The 16,156-nt window shown below is 33.1% G+C and overlaps 3 protein-coding genes across 5 annotated transcripts; all 3 read left to right on the plus strand.

The window, feature by feature from the left end:
- Positions 1–1,814: 1,814 nt before the first annotated feature.
- LOC111793357 lies at positions 1,815–2,369 on the plus strand. The gene has a single exon (XM_023675201.1). It carries the CDS (start codon positions 1,815–1,817, stop codon positions 2,337–2,339), a length of 525 nt encoding a protein of 174 aa, XP_023530969.1. The 3' UTR covers positions 2,340–2,369.
- Positions 2,370–2,784: 415 nt separating this feature from the next.
- LOC111793027 (replication protein A 32 kDa subunit B-like) lies at positions 2,785–6,778 on the plus strand. Of its 3 annotated transcripts, none has more exons than XM_023674705.1 (11): positions 2,785–2,894; positions 2,971–3,116; positions 3,539–3,649; positions 3,724–3,821; positions 3,906–3,947; positions 4,601–4,675; positions 4,981–5,059; positions 5,169–5,261; positions 5,335–5,414; positions 6,252–6,317; positions 6,412–6,778. In XM_023674705.1, the coding sequence occupies exons 2-11, from the start codon at positions 3,012–3,014 to the stop codon at positions 6,494–6,496; spliced, it is 834 nt and encodes a 277-aa protein (XP_023530473.1). In that variant the 5' UTR covers positions 2,785–2,894; positions 2,971–3,011; the 3' UTR covers positions 6,497–6,778. The 3 variants fall into 3 exon arrangements, with proteins under 3 accessions (XP_023530473.1, XP_023530472.1, XP_023530475.1); XM_023674704.1 differs by having other exon boundaries at positions 2,785–2,884; XM_023674707.1 differs by having other exon boundaries at positions 2,882–3,116; positions 6,412–6,525; positions 6,735–6,778.
- Positions 6,779–12,400: 5,622 nt separating this feature from the next.
- Positions 12,401–16,112, plus strand: LOC111793020 (AP2-like ethylene-responsive transcription factor AIL5). The gene is made up of 8 exons (XM_023674691.1): positions 12,401–12,966; positions 13,086–13,168; positions 13,532–13,540; positions 13,780–13,868; positions 14,934–15,007; positions 15,097–15,147; positions 15,233–15,309; positions 15,397–16,112. Exons 1-8 carry the CDS (start codon positions 12,491–12,493, stop codon positions 15,936–15,938), a joined length of 1,401 nt encoding a protein of 466 aa, XP_023530459.1. The 5' UTR covers positions 12,401–12,490; the 3' UTR covers positions 15,939–16,112.
- Positions 16,113–16,156: the final 44 nt, after the last annotated feature.

Consider the following 16,156-nt stretch of genomic DNA (forward strand, 5'->3'; position numbering starts at 1 on the left):
AAAAAAAAAAAAAAAAAAAAAAAAAAAAAAAAAAAAAAAAAAAAAAAAAAAAAAAAAAAAAAAAAAAAAAAAAAAAAAAAAAAAAAAAAAAAAAAAATATATATATATATATTATATAAAAGGTCTCCGCCCTTATTTTTGTCACAAAAATGGAGGAAATGATGGATTAAATTAAAATTTCAATATTATAACTCCAAATAAGCGTCTAATAATTATTTAAAGTAATTTTGAGTTTAATAGATTTATGAAATTTCATTTTTGTGTTTACGAGCGTATTCGCATGTTTCATTTTTTTATTTTATAAAATTAATTGATTTCAAATAAGACCGAAAAGTTTGGAGTTTGGTCTCCAAGCTTTAAAAGGCCCCATTAGAAAATGTTTCAAAAAGCTGCATGTTCGTGATTAAATTATTGAGAGGAAGAGATCAACACAAACCTCAAATGCACTTACCGGTGATCAAGCAGGGGTCGAGAAAAACTGTGAGAATATGTTAGATGCAACAAGCCTAATCACCATAGCGTTAGACTGCAAGATAAAAGAATCATTCGATCAATAAGTAAGAAAAAATCCACGTCATTCGTTGAATTCATAGATAGGGCAAATAAATAAATAAAAACATATAGGAAGAGAAGTTGAAATCAAAAGAACCAACTACAAAACATATGATTTTTCATCGATCATACCTATGTCCTCTATGCCCTAACTCCAATCCATACTAAATAAGGATTTTAAGGGTAGCCATCGTAGTGAATTATTCTCTCAAGTAAGCTAAATTCAGTATCGCTGAAATTTGATTCAACTGGATTTTTCCATGTTAAATAGTTCATGTTAAATCTTTCCTCAGTCACATAGGTTCTCTACCAGAATTATTTGTATAAATAATTTATAAAAAATAGGTAAGTTTTGCAAAGAAAATGATGCAATTTTTTAAAAAGCTCAAGCTTGTTGACAAATAAACAATTAAATTAAATTAGGAAACGTGACAGCTTATGACAAAGAAAGAGACAAGGTTATGATAATGATAGGGTAATTTAAGGTTTGGGTATTTAATTAATTACATTAAAGTGGAAATGGAATAAGGTTTGAAGTGGAAGAGTACTAAAGAAGAATCCAAACAATCAAAGCTATTTCTAATGAAGTGGTTATCATGGTTCCGAAAGAAAAACTTTTTTGGACAAAAAAAAATAATAAAATAAAATAAAAACATTTATTTAATAATAGAGACTATATGAAATTAGTAAGGAATATCGTGATTGTATAAATAAAAATGTTATATTTATTAATATGAAACATTTTAAGAATTTTGGTCAAAGTAGACAATATTATATATCATATAAGATTTTGAATGAACTGAAGAGAGAGGAGATGTAAAAATGAAGGGACGTTAGGTAGCGAGTCTCAAAGGTTAGGTGATTGAAAGTGCAAAGCCAAGGCTTCCTCGACCCCTCAACAATGACTAATTTTTCGAATATGAATACAAAATATTTAGTAAAAAAAAACCTTTTTTTTTTCCACCACCACCAAAAAGCCAATAAATAAAAAAAATTAAAATAAAATAAAAGGTTGCCATCGTAACACAACAAATAAACTCCCTAAGTTGTCCCTAGCACAACGAAAGATTAGATTAGATTAGATATTTTAACCTAAAGTTTATGTACAAATTAATCAACTCCCTAAACCCATATTTATTCCCACATTCAATACTTTCCTCATGCCCCCGTCACATCACAAGCTCCTCAGTTTAATCCCTTTATGAACATATATATATATGTATTAATCTAAATTTTGAGATGTTGAGTTATTAGTTTGGAGTATGAAGGACGAGAAAGATGATGCCGAATTTGTGCTGCCTTTGGATAATCTTCCATCCAGATGCTCATCTTTGGGTTGCTCCTCTCGTTTGTACTACTACAGGCGAACCACGGAAGGGGTTCCCTTTCAGTGGGAGATGCAACCGGGGACCCCCAAGGATCAGCCATACACGGAGGCTGTTACGCTGCTCATCACTCCACCGCCGGCTGCGCTCAGCCTACGCCCGCCGAAGCCAGCGAGGACTCAGGGTAAACAATCGTTGTTTCTGTTGTTTAGGCCGTGGAGGAAGCAGTCCAAGTCCAAGAAGCATTCTTGTCTGTCGGATGAGTTTGAGGATGGACGTTCGAGATTTGGGTCTTGTGGGTCCCAATGTGAGTTTATCCAATCACCATGCCAGCCAAAATCTTCTTCTTCTTCTTCTTCTTGGTCGTCGTTGCCGGCGGCGGAATCTTCCGCTCACCGGCGGTTGGGATGCGGTCCGTGGAGGATCAACCCACTAAGAATTGCTATTGGAAGGCGAGTTTGATTTCAAATATTCTCTCCTTTCTTTATTGCTTAGTAGATTTTGTAAATAAATACATAAATAAATAAATGTTTTTTTTTGTGTGTGTCAATTTTATAGATTATCCGTAATCCATTGTTGAATTAAAAAAAAATCTAATTTTAGAGATAAATAAAAGAATAAATTTGAAATAGTGAAAAAAAAATTTCATCCATTCTTTAAACTAAATAAAAAACTCACAAACTAATAAATAAAACTGCATATGGTGCATAGGCTCTCGTGACTTTGGTTTGGGCCGTTTGAAAGAGCCTCATATCAATAAAGAGAGTATTATTTGATTATAAACCGATGATCATTCTATAATTAGTCGATACGAGACTTTCGTCGTCCACCTTACCCAAGTACAAATAAATGTGTGTATATATATCTATAAGGTAAATTTTTAAAGAGAGAGAGGGAGAGAGAGAGCGCGCGGAAACAAGCATAAGGGCAGAAAACTAATAGAATTCTGTTATCCGAAAATTGAATAAAATAAGGCTCTGAGAAATGGCGGGAGGGAAGCTGAACCGGTACTTCTAGGTTTTAACAAAAAGAAAATTTAATTTCGAAAATGCTCTTCAATTTGCTCTCGGTCAGTCACTTGATGCTCTTGTAGGGTTTGAAGATTCTTCGCTTGAAGCACATTACAGTAGAAGAATGATGCATGGAAGTCAATTCGATGGCAACGCTGCCTTCTCCGGTGGCGGATTCATGCCATCTCAGGCTACCCAGGCCCCTGATCCTTCCTTCTCGCCGGCGAAAGTACGTTCTGTCTCTAGATATAATATTAACTCTCTTTTGGATTCCTTTCATTTCTGTATGGATTACTAGTCTCCGCTGTTCGGATTTATAACATGCGTATTAACGTATTTTTGCTACCTGAAATCGTTCCAGCAGTTTGAAATGGTTCGTACTTTTATTACTAATTAGGTGCACAATAATTCGTATATCTATACGATTTGACGACTGGTTCATATAATTGAAGTCTGGTTGGTCTAACGGTATTTTTGCCTCTACGTTTTCCGCGGCAATAATTTATTCTCCTATCAGTTGTCTGGAAAATTAAGTTGAATTTGTTTCTCTTCGTTTATTGGAATTGGATACGCATGTTTACCTTTATTATCTCCTTCAGTAAGTATATTATCTATTAAATGAAGTCTTATATTTTTTAGTCTAATTTGCAGAATCGAGATGTCCAGTCATTGCTTCCGTTGACAGTGAAGCAGATAAACGACGCATTCTTGTCTAGTGGTGATCAATCGAATTTTGTTATTGATGGCGTTGATGTTAATAATGTTAGTGATTGAACTTGTATGTTTTGTTTATTTTTATTCGTTGAGTTGCTTGTTATGAACTGCAATATGTTCAGGTTAAGCTTGTAGGAATGGTGCGCAATAGAGCAGGAAGAATTACTGATGTGACTTTTTCACTGGATGATGGCACTGGATGGATTGATTGTAGCAAATGGTTTGTTATGCTGCTCCCAATATGATGGAAAAGAAGTTAAGATGTTTCCCGTGTTGATATCGATTTTGTTTGTTGTATCTATAGGGTCAATGAAGCTGCAGATTCAAGTGAAGTTGAGGGAATACTGTAATGTTCTTTTTACCTTGTCCTAATAACATTAAAAAAATTCCCTCAAAATCTTGTAATTTAAAATTCTCATGATTGGTTCTTCGGTGTTGCCTAGAATCTGTTGTTATTTAGGATGGAACTTGACATATTGTAGACATGGAGTTCGAAAGGAATTTTGTGGTTCTTAAGTATTCGTTCAAGGAATTCTCTTACTAATTTTTAGTACAATGAAATATATTGACCGAGCGCCAAGGAAAATTTGCAAACTAGCTGTTTTGAATTAAGCACTACGGACTCAGAAATTTCACACACAAATATTAGAATTCAAGTAAGCTTAAATCTAGTTAAATATGATTCAATATAGATATAGTACGCCCTCAGTTTGTAGCCTGAATAGATCTTTATGAGCATGCCTGTGAGGTTATGACCAAACCAGTAGTCTTATTCGTATATATGTGCAATTCATTGTTCTGTCTTATCCTACGGGAGTTTGTATATTTTCTTTTTCCAGCCAATGGATGACTAAGTTTGACCTGAAATTAAATCTTGAGAGTTTTGATCATTTGGGGGATGGGTCTGCTTATTTTGGACTAAGTGATGTATTGAGTCATCTCTCTGAAATTTATCTCCTTTTAGCGAATCCTTTTTTAACTAAGATTCTAATGCTTCAGGGATGGCATGTACGTCCGGGTCCATGGCCACTTGAAAAGCTTCCAGGGAAGAACTTTGAATGTCTTTTCTATCAGGTATAACATAGTTTTTCCGTAGTTCTTTTTTTTTGGGGTCTCTTGGTTTTTTCATTTCAGAGGGATTTGGTTTGTGAGTCAAACTGTATTAATACAGTTCTTGAACTATAGTGTATATGAGTTTATGGTCATAATTTTAGCAATTGAACTGAGATGAGACGCAGTAATTATGATTTTGCACCTGTTGAAATTTTGATATTTTTGTAGCTTAATCATTGCATGAGCAGTTCACCACATGCAACTTATGTACTTGATTTCCATAATATTGCAGTGGGGGATTTTGATGTAAAATGTTTGTTTTCCAGGCCTGTGACCGACTATAATGAGATCACAAGTCACTTCATTGAATGCATATATGTTCATTTTTACAACACCAGGTTACGGGTATTAATCGGCCATTTCAAATTTTAGTTGATTTTTTTATTAGGCGAAAAGTAATATTCATTGTCTTATCTGCTTCTCTATTTGGGTTATGTTTATATTATGCTGATAGAAACAACAAAGTAGCAGTATGACTACTCAGCCACCGGTGCCAAATTTATCTAATACTCCTATGAAAGGATATCAAGCTCCCATTCTTAATCAAGTAAGATTGTAGTTCAATCCACATGTGGTGAGCTACAGTTTGTTTATGCATCCTTCTGACGATCCCTTTTCAGTATTCTGGTCAAGTGGGTGGTGATGGTTGGAAGAGCCTTGAGCAGAAGATTTTAGATTTTTTGCAACTTCCTTCATGCGAGTGAGTGCCTTTTAACAATGCTGCATATATTTTCACTTCTTATTCTCCACTTTTATGTCCGTACTTGTTTGTATGCATAGTTATGAAAGGTGATTCTTTTCCAAGTTTTGTCCTAATATTCCTTTTAGTTTTGGTGACCGATGTATGCTTATTTCTTTATTTTTGTTTATTATTATTTTTTTTCTCTTTTTCATGATAGATAACTGGCTTCTTGAGGGGATACTCGACCTCCATAGCTTGATGTTTATTATTACTTATTAGGATCCTCAAATACTTCAAGCACTCTTGTATGCCTTAACAATCATTCAAGCAGTCATAGAAAAGGTTGTCCCTAGATGAGATTTATTGAGAAGAGTTGTGGTCCTAATCTTACTTAATTGGTATTTCCTTTAAGAGCATCTAATTAAGGTACAATCTATAGTGTTACTTGTAAGCAACAATCTATAGTATTACTTCTACTATGTTGAATGATGCATAAGTTTTGTTCGAGTGTCATGATTGATCCTGAATATTTTGAGCGAGGGCAGTAATAATTAGGGCTCATTGTAGTTTCTTTATCCAATTTCTTATGGGTTTGTGTTATGGTTTCTTTTCTTTTTTAATGGAACGTCATTTGTCAAGCAGATTACATGATATAGGGATGACCTGTTCATCTTTCCTTGGTCTATGTTGCTCGCTTTCTGAAATCGATTAGTGTTTTGTTTTTTTCTTCTCCTTTATTTTTTTCAGTGAAAAACAAAGTCTGGAATGCTCCCTCACTATTTTCATTCCCTGCTCATCTGTTTCTTAGTTTTAATTTATTATTGGGATCTATATATTCACTCTTCCTTTGTTCAGTACTGATAGGGGTGCACACCGTGATGTCATTGCTCAACATCTTAAAGTTCCACTCGAGAAGCTCATGTATTACTCTGTTCCTCACACTTCTACTTGACGGTAGCACTTATCCTTCAAATAGGGGTTAACTAAGCATACCATTTTGCTTATTATTTTGCAGTCCAGCGATGAAAAATCTAGAAGAGGAAGGCCTGATGTACTCAACTACTGATGAATATCACTTCAAATCAACTGCCAACGGTTGATGTCTCTATTATGGTGTAGCTAAGGCAAGGTTAGTTCCTGCCGTCCTTACTTGTCATCTATGGTTGAAGTTAGGAAAAATCTTCGTAGCCATATATGATCCGTTCAGAACAGTTTTAGCCTCTACTAACTTGCCAGCGAACAAAAAAAGATACAATGAAAACCAAAGCCCCCATGACCATGACTCGCTGAAACTTTTGTAATGACATTTGTCTCTGCGACATTTTTGGAATGCAACAGAATAGGGAGCAGCCTGCAAAGGTGGATTTGGCCGATTCCCAGAATCNCTTAAATAAAAAATTGATAATAGAAAAAGAGTCGAGGGTTTGTCTTAAAGGACTTACATTTTTGAAAAATATGGAATCCTAAGAAAACTTTGGTAGGAAGTTGATATCTCTAACTTACCTCAAGAGATGAGATAAGGATCAGAAAAGTTCAAGGGCTTCTCATCAACATACCACTGTAAGTTGTAATCACAAAGAACTTTATTAAGATAAGGTAGTTTAGAATCCAAATTCATTCAAAGATGTCCCACCTTGCCCATAAGTTTTAGGTAAGAAAAATCTAAAGTAAGAAAAACATGAAATGCAGATAATGATTAATATTCTATGCAAAAACATGGAATAAAATACATTTAAAAAAAAAGGCATGTGAAAATAGATCATAAACAAATAAGAAGCCGCTAACGTGAGGAATCATTCCATCCACAAAATCCCCATAACTTTTTATACTTATTTTGACTGTAAGACATTATTATCTCTAGTTTCCATTATCTTCTTCTCTCTCTGGAATTTAGCTTCAAGTTCACATTATTAATAATGAGATAAAGGGAATCAGAAAGCAAATTCAAACACTGCCCCGCCGAACTCTCTGCCAATCCCCTTTTTCCTATTCGCTTTTGGTAGATACAAAAAGACAGCCTCTCCATTTAATCTCCTTTGGCCGATTTGGAACTGTTGATATTGAATTTTGATGCCTTAATTGAAAGGGGATAGCCTTCCCAATTCTTTAATCCTTTATGCATCTTTCTTCTTTTTGACAACCATTCTGTGCGGAATCATTCAGTTTTGTCTCCACGTTTCAGATCTTACTTGTTCTTTTTTTTTAACTAAAATAAGTCTATCATATATTACATCCATGCTCCATTTATACGGCTTATATTCTTTTATAAAAATAATAATAAACCATGTCGGCCGATCTTGTATGCATTATCTTCAATTATAGTTTTGCTTTTTAATTGTTATACTTGTTGAAAATTCCCTCCTGTTCACTAAAAATAACTTATGTGAAATTGCTGACTAGGTGTGCAAAATAGTCTCCTACTTAGCACAGGTATGTGATGGGTATCTTCATTCGTTAGAGCATAATAATACTTTTAAGCTTAAAACTAAATTATGAATTTCATCAGGTGGTTTGAAAAAAAAAATAGTTCATATAGTTTAAAAGTTATATTTTTTGTTCTTTATCGAATAGTTTATTATTATTATTTTTTATAAATAAAACTCTCATAACTAGTTTCTAAAGTTTTATCAAAACTATTTTTAGCTAAATTCTAACCTCTATAAGTCATAGAAACTAAGTTTATAATATAACATAAGCCTAAGCCTAAGCCTAACTACCATAAGTTGACTTAGTGGTTAAGAAGGCTTATGATAAAGGGTCTGGAAGAAATGAGCTTAAGGTATAATACACTAATGTAAGAGTTAATATCCCACTGGATATATTGGCAAGGTCAAATAGGTGGTTTCTAAAAATAGTTTAGGTTCACTTAAGCCAACCCGGATGCAAATAATGTACTAGAACTTTTAAGAGTATACTTATTAAGTCTATGCTTAAGAAATTCAAATTATAGTTTAAGTGCTTGGTGGCCTACATATTAACATTAATCAAACAAAGCTATTATTTTTATATATATATAATTTTAGCTTAGTTTAATAGAAAGATTAGAACTTTTAAGGTAGAGAAACAATTTCCGTTAGGAATCATGACTCTCCACAATGGTATGATATTGTCCACTTTGAGTATAAGCTCTCATGGCTTTGCTTTTGGCTTCCCAAAAGGTCTCGTACTAATAGAGATAGTATTCTTCGCTTGTAAATCCATTATCTTCCACTAAATTAACCTACGTGGGACTCACTCCCAATAATTTCTAAACTGGTTGATAGTCCCTTCTATAAGGCCGGCGTCAACCGGCTTAAACGTGCATCTTCATATTTATAATATTAAATTGACCCAAAAAAAAAACAATTGACTATATGTTAATAAATGTCTGACTTGTAATCCATTCGGGTCCAACTTTTATAGCCATGTAGAATGGGCGTTGGCATTCAAATTTAAAGTAATATTTTTAAAAAATAAAATGCCATAACATCATTTCTTCCATATCCAAATTTCCAATATAATAAAGTACCAAATAATTGAAAGCTTAATAAGTAATTTACTGAAAAAAAAAATATATATATATTATATATATAGATAGATAGTAGATGTGAGGAGAGAGGAAATGTGCAGACACTGCAAGTGGAAGTGGATAGAGAGATGGATGAATGTGATTTGGTAATGGCATCCACATGACTGCATGTTAGACTGCGGACACGTGTCGCTGATTTTGCCCATTACAATATTAAAATTCGGACACGTGTCAATGTTAGATTGAAGGATGCCAGAGGTTGCATGCAATGATATGAATATTATCTAGTTATACAAGGGGCCATCTGCCTGTTAAAGAAATAGGAGATAAAATCAAACATTTATTTATTTATTTATTTATTTACCTTTTAACATCACATAAATAGGAACAAAAAATTGAATCTTTTACCTATTAAGATTTTGTAGGATAAGCCCTTCAATTAGGCTTAAATTAATAATATCTTAGTGGGTTAATTTAGTTTTATAGTTACTTTTTTAAATGAAAATTGGAATGGAGAAAAGGCAAATATTAAATAATGAAAAGACAGTGACCCATAAAAAGCAATAAATTTAAATTTGGGCTTCCATTCATTTATTCCATTTCTAATTTAGTAGGGATTGGTTTAGAAAACATAAAAGTTTGTATTTTGAGGGTAAAAGTGGAACTAATGAAATTAAAATCATATTTAGTCTCATGATCATTCAATTTGATGAACTTTAAATATTTTATTCTACCTAGCTGTTGTAAATTATTTAACAATAATTTGAATTTGTTTTTTTTTTTTTTAAATCAACCTATTATTCATTTCTTGTGACATAGTCATGTTACTCACTCTTCGTTTTGAAAATGAAGACTATCCTCACAAACAAACAGAGAGTTCTTCTAACATGTTTTTGTCATAACTCACATGCATTTTATAAAAGTTCACAAGAAACCACTCAACATAAAATTTGTGGAGTTCATATAATTGAACTATCGAAAGAAAAAAAAATGCACATTGTTGGTATAAATAGTGACTTTCATTCATTTTTAGCCTTCCTTAGTCCTCATAACTTCAATATTACTCTCATTCAAACGTGACATAAGTTCATTCATGTATCTATCATTTATTCTGGTGTCACATCTTGATTAATTGAACTATACCCAACTAAAACAAACTATCATAAAATTTTAAAAATATAATTTTAGAGAGAAAAGAAACGTTGAAAATTTTAAAAGAAATGATAGAAAAAAAAAAGGTAATAGTATATATATATATATATATATATATATATATATATAAATATAAAAAGCTGATAGTTGTAGTACATTAGTTTAAAACTCATTAAAGTAAAAAAATAAAAAAATAATAATTAAAGAAGAATAAGTAATAGTAAAATGGTAAAAGAAAAGAGGGAAAGAAGAGTCGGGAGGGAATTGTCTTGTGCGTGAGGCAGTTGGTCAAAAGAAACGACTACACACCTCCCTCTCAGTTTACACTAAAATTAAATATAAATAACTAAATAAATAAATAATAAATAATAAATAAAAATAGAGAGAAAAATTATAAAGAAATTAATGGATCACATGTTGTCCCCTATTCCACAGTCTTGCTTCCCCACTTTCATACACACCATTACATTCTTCCCATCCTGTCTTTCTCCATACTAATAATAATAGTAAATAAACAAATAATTCTTACACAAAAATGGAACAATCAAATTTATAATTATATATAAAAATTTATATTTTACTTTTATTTATGGAAGTTAGTCAAAAGTATTTTAATTTTAAAGTCCAACACAAAATTTTATCGCCGCGATTTTGCACTATAATTTATTTTCTCTCAACTTACTTTCTTCCTTTTCTTTTGTTTTTTTCTTCAAAAAAGTAAATGCTTTATTGGTTTTGGTCAATTATCAGTATTTCAAAAAAAAAAAAAAAAAAAAAAAACGNACATAGTCATGTTACTCACTCTTCGTTTTGAAAATGAAGACTATCCTCACAAACAAACAGAGAGTTCTTCTAACATGTTTTTGTCATAACTCACATGCATTTTATAAAAGTTCACAAGAAACCACTCAACATAAAATTTGTGGAGTTCATATAATTGAACTATCGAAAGAAAAAAAAATGCACATTGTTGGTATAAATAGTGACTTTCATTCATTTTTAGCCTTCCTTAGTCCTCATAACTTCAATATTACTCTCATTCAAACGTGACATAAGTTCATTCATGTATCTATCATTTATTCTGGTGTCACATCTTGATTAATTGAACTATACCCAACTAAAACAAACTATCATAAAATTTTAAAAATATAATTTTAGAGAGAAAAGAAACGTTGAAAATTTTAAAAGAAATGATAGAAAAAAAAAAGGTAATAGTATATATATATATATATATATATATATATAAATATAAAAAGCTGATAGTTGTAGTACATTAGTTTAAAACTCATTAAAGTAAAAAAATAAAAAAATAATAATTAAAGAAGAATAAGTAATAGTAAAATGGTAAAAGAAAAGAGGGAAAGAAGAGTCGGGAGGGAATTGTCTTGTGCGTGAGGCAGTTGGTCAAAAGAAACGACTACACACCTCCCTCTCAGTTTACACTAAAATTAAATATAAATAACTAAATAAATAAATAATAAATAATAAATAAAAATAGAGAGAAAAATTATAAAGAAATTAATGGATCACATGTTGTCCCCTATTCCACAGTCTTGCTTCCCCACTTTCATACACACCATTACATTCTTCCCATCCTGTCTTTCTCCATACTAATAATAATAGTAAATAAACAAATAATTCTTACACAAAAATGGAACAATCAAATTTATAATTATATATAAAAATTTATATTTTACTTTTATTTATGGAAGTTAGTCAAAAGTATTTTAATTTTAAAGTCCAACACAAAATTTTATCGCCGCGATTTTGCACTATAATTTATTTTCTCTCAACTTACTTTCTTCCTTTTCTTTTGTTTTTTTCTTCAAAAAAGTAAATGCTTTATTGGTTTTGGTCAATTATCAGTATTTCAAAAAAAAAAAAAAAAAAAAAAAACGACACCGTTTTCTCATCCCATCATACTCTTCCACTTGGCTCTCTTCCTCTCTCTACATTATTATATATTTATTATTCCTCTAAATTAATTCATTTTTTTTTAATTCAAGTAAATCCAAGAAAGAGAGACACGATATTATATCATATTCATGTATTAATTGGTTTTTTAATTATATAAAATTCAAAAATGATACTTTGGATAAACTAAGGATTAATATTTAAATACCCTTATGTTTGGAATAAATGACAAAATTAGTCATTTAAAATTAGGAAATAAGATTCTAAATTGAATTTGAATTATTATAACCTCAAAAATCAAATAGATTTTATTATTATTATTATTATTGATTTAATAAGAAAATTAAGAACCTCGAAGATGGTGCAAAACTCCCCTCGCTGTTTCCTCCTCTATATCTGTGTCATCCCCCTCCTCACCCTTCCTTCCACCCCCAATATCTCATTTTTCTCTCACCACCACGGCGGCGACCACCACCACAACCACCACCGCTTCACTGCGAAGCCACCAATTTTTAATAGAATGAACTCTTCTTCCTCTTCTAATTCCTCATCTTCTTCTTCTTCTTCTTCTTCTTCCTCCTCCTCCTCCTCTTCAAATTGGCTTGCTTTTTCTCTCGCCAACAATCCCAACTCTCTCTCTCTATTCCACCACCCTAATCCTCCTGATCTCTCCATTTTCTCCCCCAAGCTCGAGGATTTTCTCCGGGGAGCTTCCACCCCTCCGCCGCTGCCGCCTCCCTTCCACTTTTCTCCCCACCAAACGCCCCTCACTTTCTGTGAAGAATCTGAGATTTGCGATTCTGATCTCAAAACCATAGCCGCTAGTTTCCTCCGTGGATCTCCCTCCCAGTTCCCCGAACAACACCTTCAGCACCATCTCCACGCGCCGCCTCCCCACCCTCTCCCTGATACCCTAACCAATCCACCGCCGCCGCCTCCCAAGAAGTCCGTCGATACTTTCGGCCAACGTACCTCCATCTACCGCGGCGTTACAAGGTAACAATTCATTCAAAATAAAATTATAAAAAAAAAAAAAAAAAAACCCTTTATTTATTTATTAATTTACTTATTTGGGGTTTCATAAAAAAGGATTTAAATGTTATTATATGGTTCAGACATAGATGGACTGGTCGATATGAAGCTCATTTGTGGGATAACAGTTGCAGAAGAGAGGGTCAGAGTAGGAAAGGAAGACAAGGTAATTTCTTTTTTTTTTTTCTTTTTTTTTTTTTTTTTACTTATTATTAATAATTATTTATTTTTAGGGTTTCCAAATGTGGAATAAAACAACCACATTTATGTATAAAATGCTGTCTTTTCTTTTTTACCTCAAAAAAAAAAAAAAAAAAAAAAAGCTGTTTTTTTCTCTGCAAGATTACTGTCCTTTTTCCTAATGAAAATTCAGAAGATATTTTTTTTTTGTGGAAAAATGAAAACTTGAATGAATTAGGGTTTTTTTTTTGTAAGATTCTGATGTGGGTCTTTATTTTTTTGCGTCATGTTTTGGTGATCGGACGTGATTGATCGTTGCTGCCATGGATGGATTCTGATTTCTCCTCAGTTTATTTGGGTGAGTTTTTATTTATTTATTTATTTATTAAAATAAAATATATATTAAGTTGTGATATAAATATAGAAATGTATGATTGAGTCATCACAAAAAGAACACAGATCAGACAGTGTGTCTGTCTGGGTTTCGACAGTGCCAAAGATTCTCTTCAAAGATTTATTCTCTCATTCAATTTGAATTTGAATTTCGAATAACTAATTATTATTATTATTATTATTAATTATGTCTTTTGTAATTAGGTGGTTATGACAAGGAAGAAAAAGCAGCTCGAGCTTATGATCTCGCCGCTCTCAAATACTGGGGTCCGACCACCACCACCAACTTTCCGGTGAGTTTCTTTTTTTTTTTTTTTTTTTTTTTTTTTTTTTTTTTTTTTTTTTTTTTTTTTTTTTTTTTTTTTTTTTTTTTTTTTTTTTTTTTTTTNTTTTTCTCTCACCACCACGGCGGCGACCACCACCACAACCACCACCGCTTCACTGCGAAGCCACCAATTTTTAATAGAATGAACTCTTCTTCCTCTTCTAATTCCTCATCTTCTTCTTCTTCTTCTTCTTCTTCCTCCTCCTCCTCCTCTTCAAATTGGCTTGCTTTTTCTCTCGCCAACAATCCCAACTCTCTCTCTCTATTCCACCACCCTAATCCTCCTGATCTCTCCATTTTCTCCCCCAAGCTCGAGGATTTTCTCCGGGGAGCTTCCACCCCTCCGCCGCTGCCGCCTCCCTTCCACTTTTCTCCCCACCAAACGCCCCTCACTTTCTGTGAAGAATCTGAGATTTGCGATTCTGATCTCAAAACCATAGCCGCTAGTTTCCTCCGTGGATCTCCCTCCCAGTTCCCCGAACAACACCTTCAGCACCATCTCCACGCGCCGCCTCCCCACCCTCTCCCTGATACCCTAACCAATCCACCGCCGCCGCCTCCCAAGAAGTCCGTCGATACTTTCGGCCAACGTACCTCCATCTACCGCGGCGTTACAAGGTAACAATTCATTCAAAATAAAATTATAAAAAAAAAAAAAAAAAAACCCTTTATTTATTTATTAATTTACTTATTTGGGGTTTCATAAAAAAGGATTTAAATGTTATTATATGGTTCAGACATAGATGGACTGGTCGATATGAAGCTCATTTGTGGGATAACAGTTGCAGAAGAGAGGGTCAGAGTAGGAAAGGAAGACAAGGTAATTTCTTTTTTTTTTTTCTTTTTTTTTTTTTTTGTACTTATTATTAATAATTATTTATTTTTAGGGTTTCCAAATGTGGAATAAAACAACCACATTTATGTATAAAATGCTGTCTTTTCTTTTTTACCTCAAAAAAAAAAAAAAAAAAAAAAACTTTTTTCCATTTTTTTTTTTTTTTTAAATGTTTTTTTTTTCATCTTGATTTTAAAGGTGTCGGATTACGAAAAAGACCTTGAGAATATGAAGAACATGACCAGACAAGAATTTGTCGCTTCATTAAGAAGGTAATTAACATTAACATTAACATTAAGATTAACATCTAAACATTTTAATTAATTTTACAATAATTTTCAATTTTTTTCTCTTTCAATAGGAAAAGCAGCGGTTTCTCTAGAGGAGCTTCCATTTACAGAGGTGTAACAAGGTATTTAAGAAGAAAAAAAATTGGTTTTTTTTTTTTTTTTTCTTCTGAAAGTGTTTATTGAAAACGACATCGTTTTGTTGTTCAGGCACCACCAACATGGGAGATGGCAAGCAAGAATCGGGAGGGTTGCTGGCAATAAAGATCTCTACCTTGGAACTTTCAGTAAGCTCTCTAATTAATTTAATTTAATTTAATTAATTAATTAATTATGTTTCAATTTAATTATGATTAATTAATTTATATAAATAGGCACTCAGGAAGAAGCAGCGGAGGCGTATGATATTGCGGCCATCAAATTCCGAGGCCTCAACGCAGTCACCAACTTCGACATAAGTCGCTACGACGTCAAAAGCATAGCCAGCAGCAACCTTCCCATCGGAGGCATGTCGGCCACCAAATCCAAACCCACCACCGACTCCTCCGCCTCCGAAGACCGCGACGTCCACCATTCTCCCGTCTCCTCCACCGCGACTCTCCTCCCATCTCACCCCAACACCTCCACTCTAGCCTTCGGAATGCCGCCCATCAAACAAGACCCATCCGACCAATACTGGTCCATGTTCGGCTACAACGTTCCACCACCAACATCCTCATCCTCCTCCTTCACAATGTTCCAACAACCTTCAAACCCCGCATCCACAATGTTCCCCCCCGTCGCCGACCTCCCTCCAACCGCCTCGCCGCCGCCGCTCCCCGAAGGCGGCGCCTACGAGCAGCACCAACAATTTGCAGCCCCAATAGCATTAAGTAGAGCAAGCCTGTTTCAAACGCCAATATTTGGAATAGAATGAAAGGTGGATAATATGGTAGCTGCCACTAAGCTGACTGTAGTAATCAAAACTGTGTACTGACCTTTTTTTTTTCTTTGTTTTTTTTTTTTTTTTTTTTAATTATGCTTTTTTCTTTTCTTTTCTTTTCTTTTATTATCTATTTTCTTTACCTTCAGTCACTCACTATATTTTGTCTTTGTTATGGCCAAATTCTATATATTAAAAAAAAAAAAAAAAAA

This window comes from Cucurbita pepo, chromosome LG04, assembly GCF_002806865.2.
Source record: "Cucurbita pepo subsp. pepo cultivar mu-cu-16 chromosome LG04, ASM280686v2, whole genome shotgun sequence".
NCBI lineage: Eukaryota > Viridiplantae > Streptophyta > Magnoliopsida > Cucurbitales > Cucurbitaceae > Cucurbita > Cucurbita pepo.

Bases quoted from the DNA above. Each gene is read 5' to 3' on its own strand.
- LOC111793357 (XM_023675201.1), top strand. From the start codon at position 1,815: ATGAAGGACGAGAAAGATGATGCCGAATTTGTGCTGCCTTTGGATAAT.
- LOC111793027 (XM_023674705.1), top strand. From the start codon at position 3,012: ATGATGCATGGAAGTCAATTCGATGGCAACGCTGCCTTCTCCGGTGGC. The intron at 5,060-5,168 runs GTATTAATCGGC...TTATGCTGATAG, and splicing joins TTTACAACACCAGGTTACGG to AAACAACAAAGTAGCAGTAT. The intron at 5,262-5,334 runs GTAAGATTGTAG...ATCCCTTTTCAG, and splicing joins AAGCTCCCATTCTTAATCAA to TATTCTGGTCAAGTGGGTGG.
- LOC111793020 (XM_023674691.1), top strand. From the start codon at position 12,491: ATGAACTCTTCTTCCTCTTCTAATTCCTCATCTTCTTCTTCTTCTTCT. The intron at 12,967-13,085 runs GTAACAATTCAT...TATATGGTTCAG, and splicing joins ATCTACCGCGGCGTTACAAG to ACATAGATGGACTGGTCGAT. The intron at 15,148-15,232 runs GTATTTAAGAAG...TTTGTTGTTCAG, and splicing joins ATTTACAGAGGTGTAACAAG to GCACCACCAACATGGGAGAT.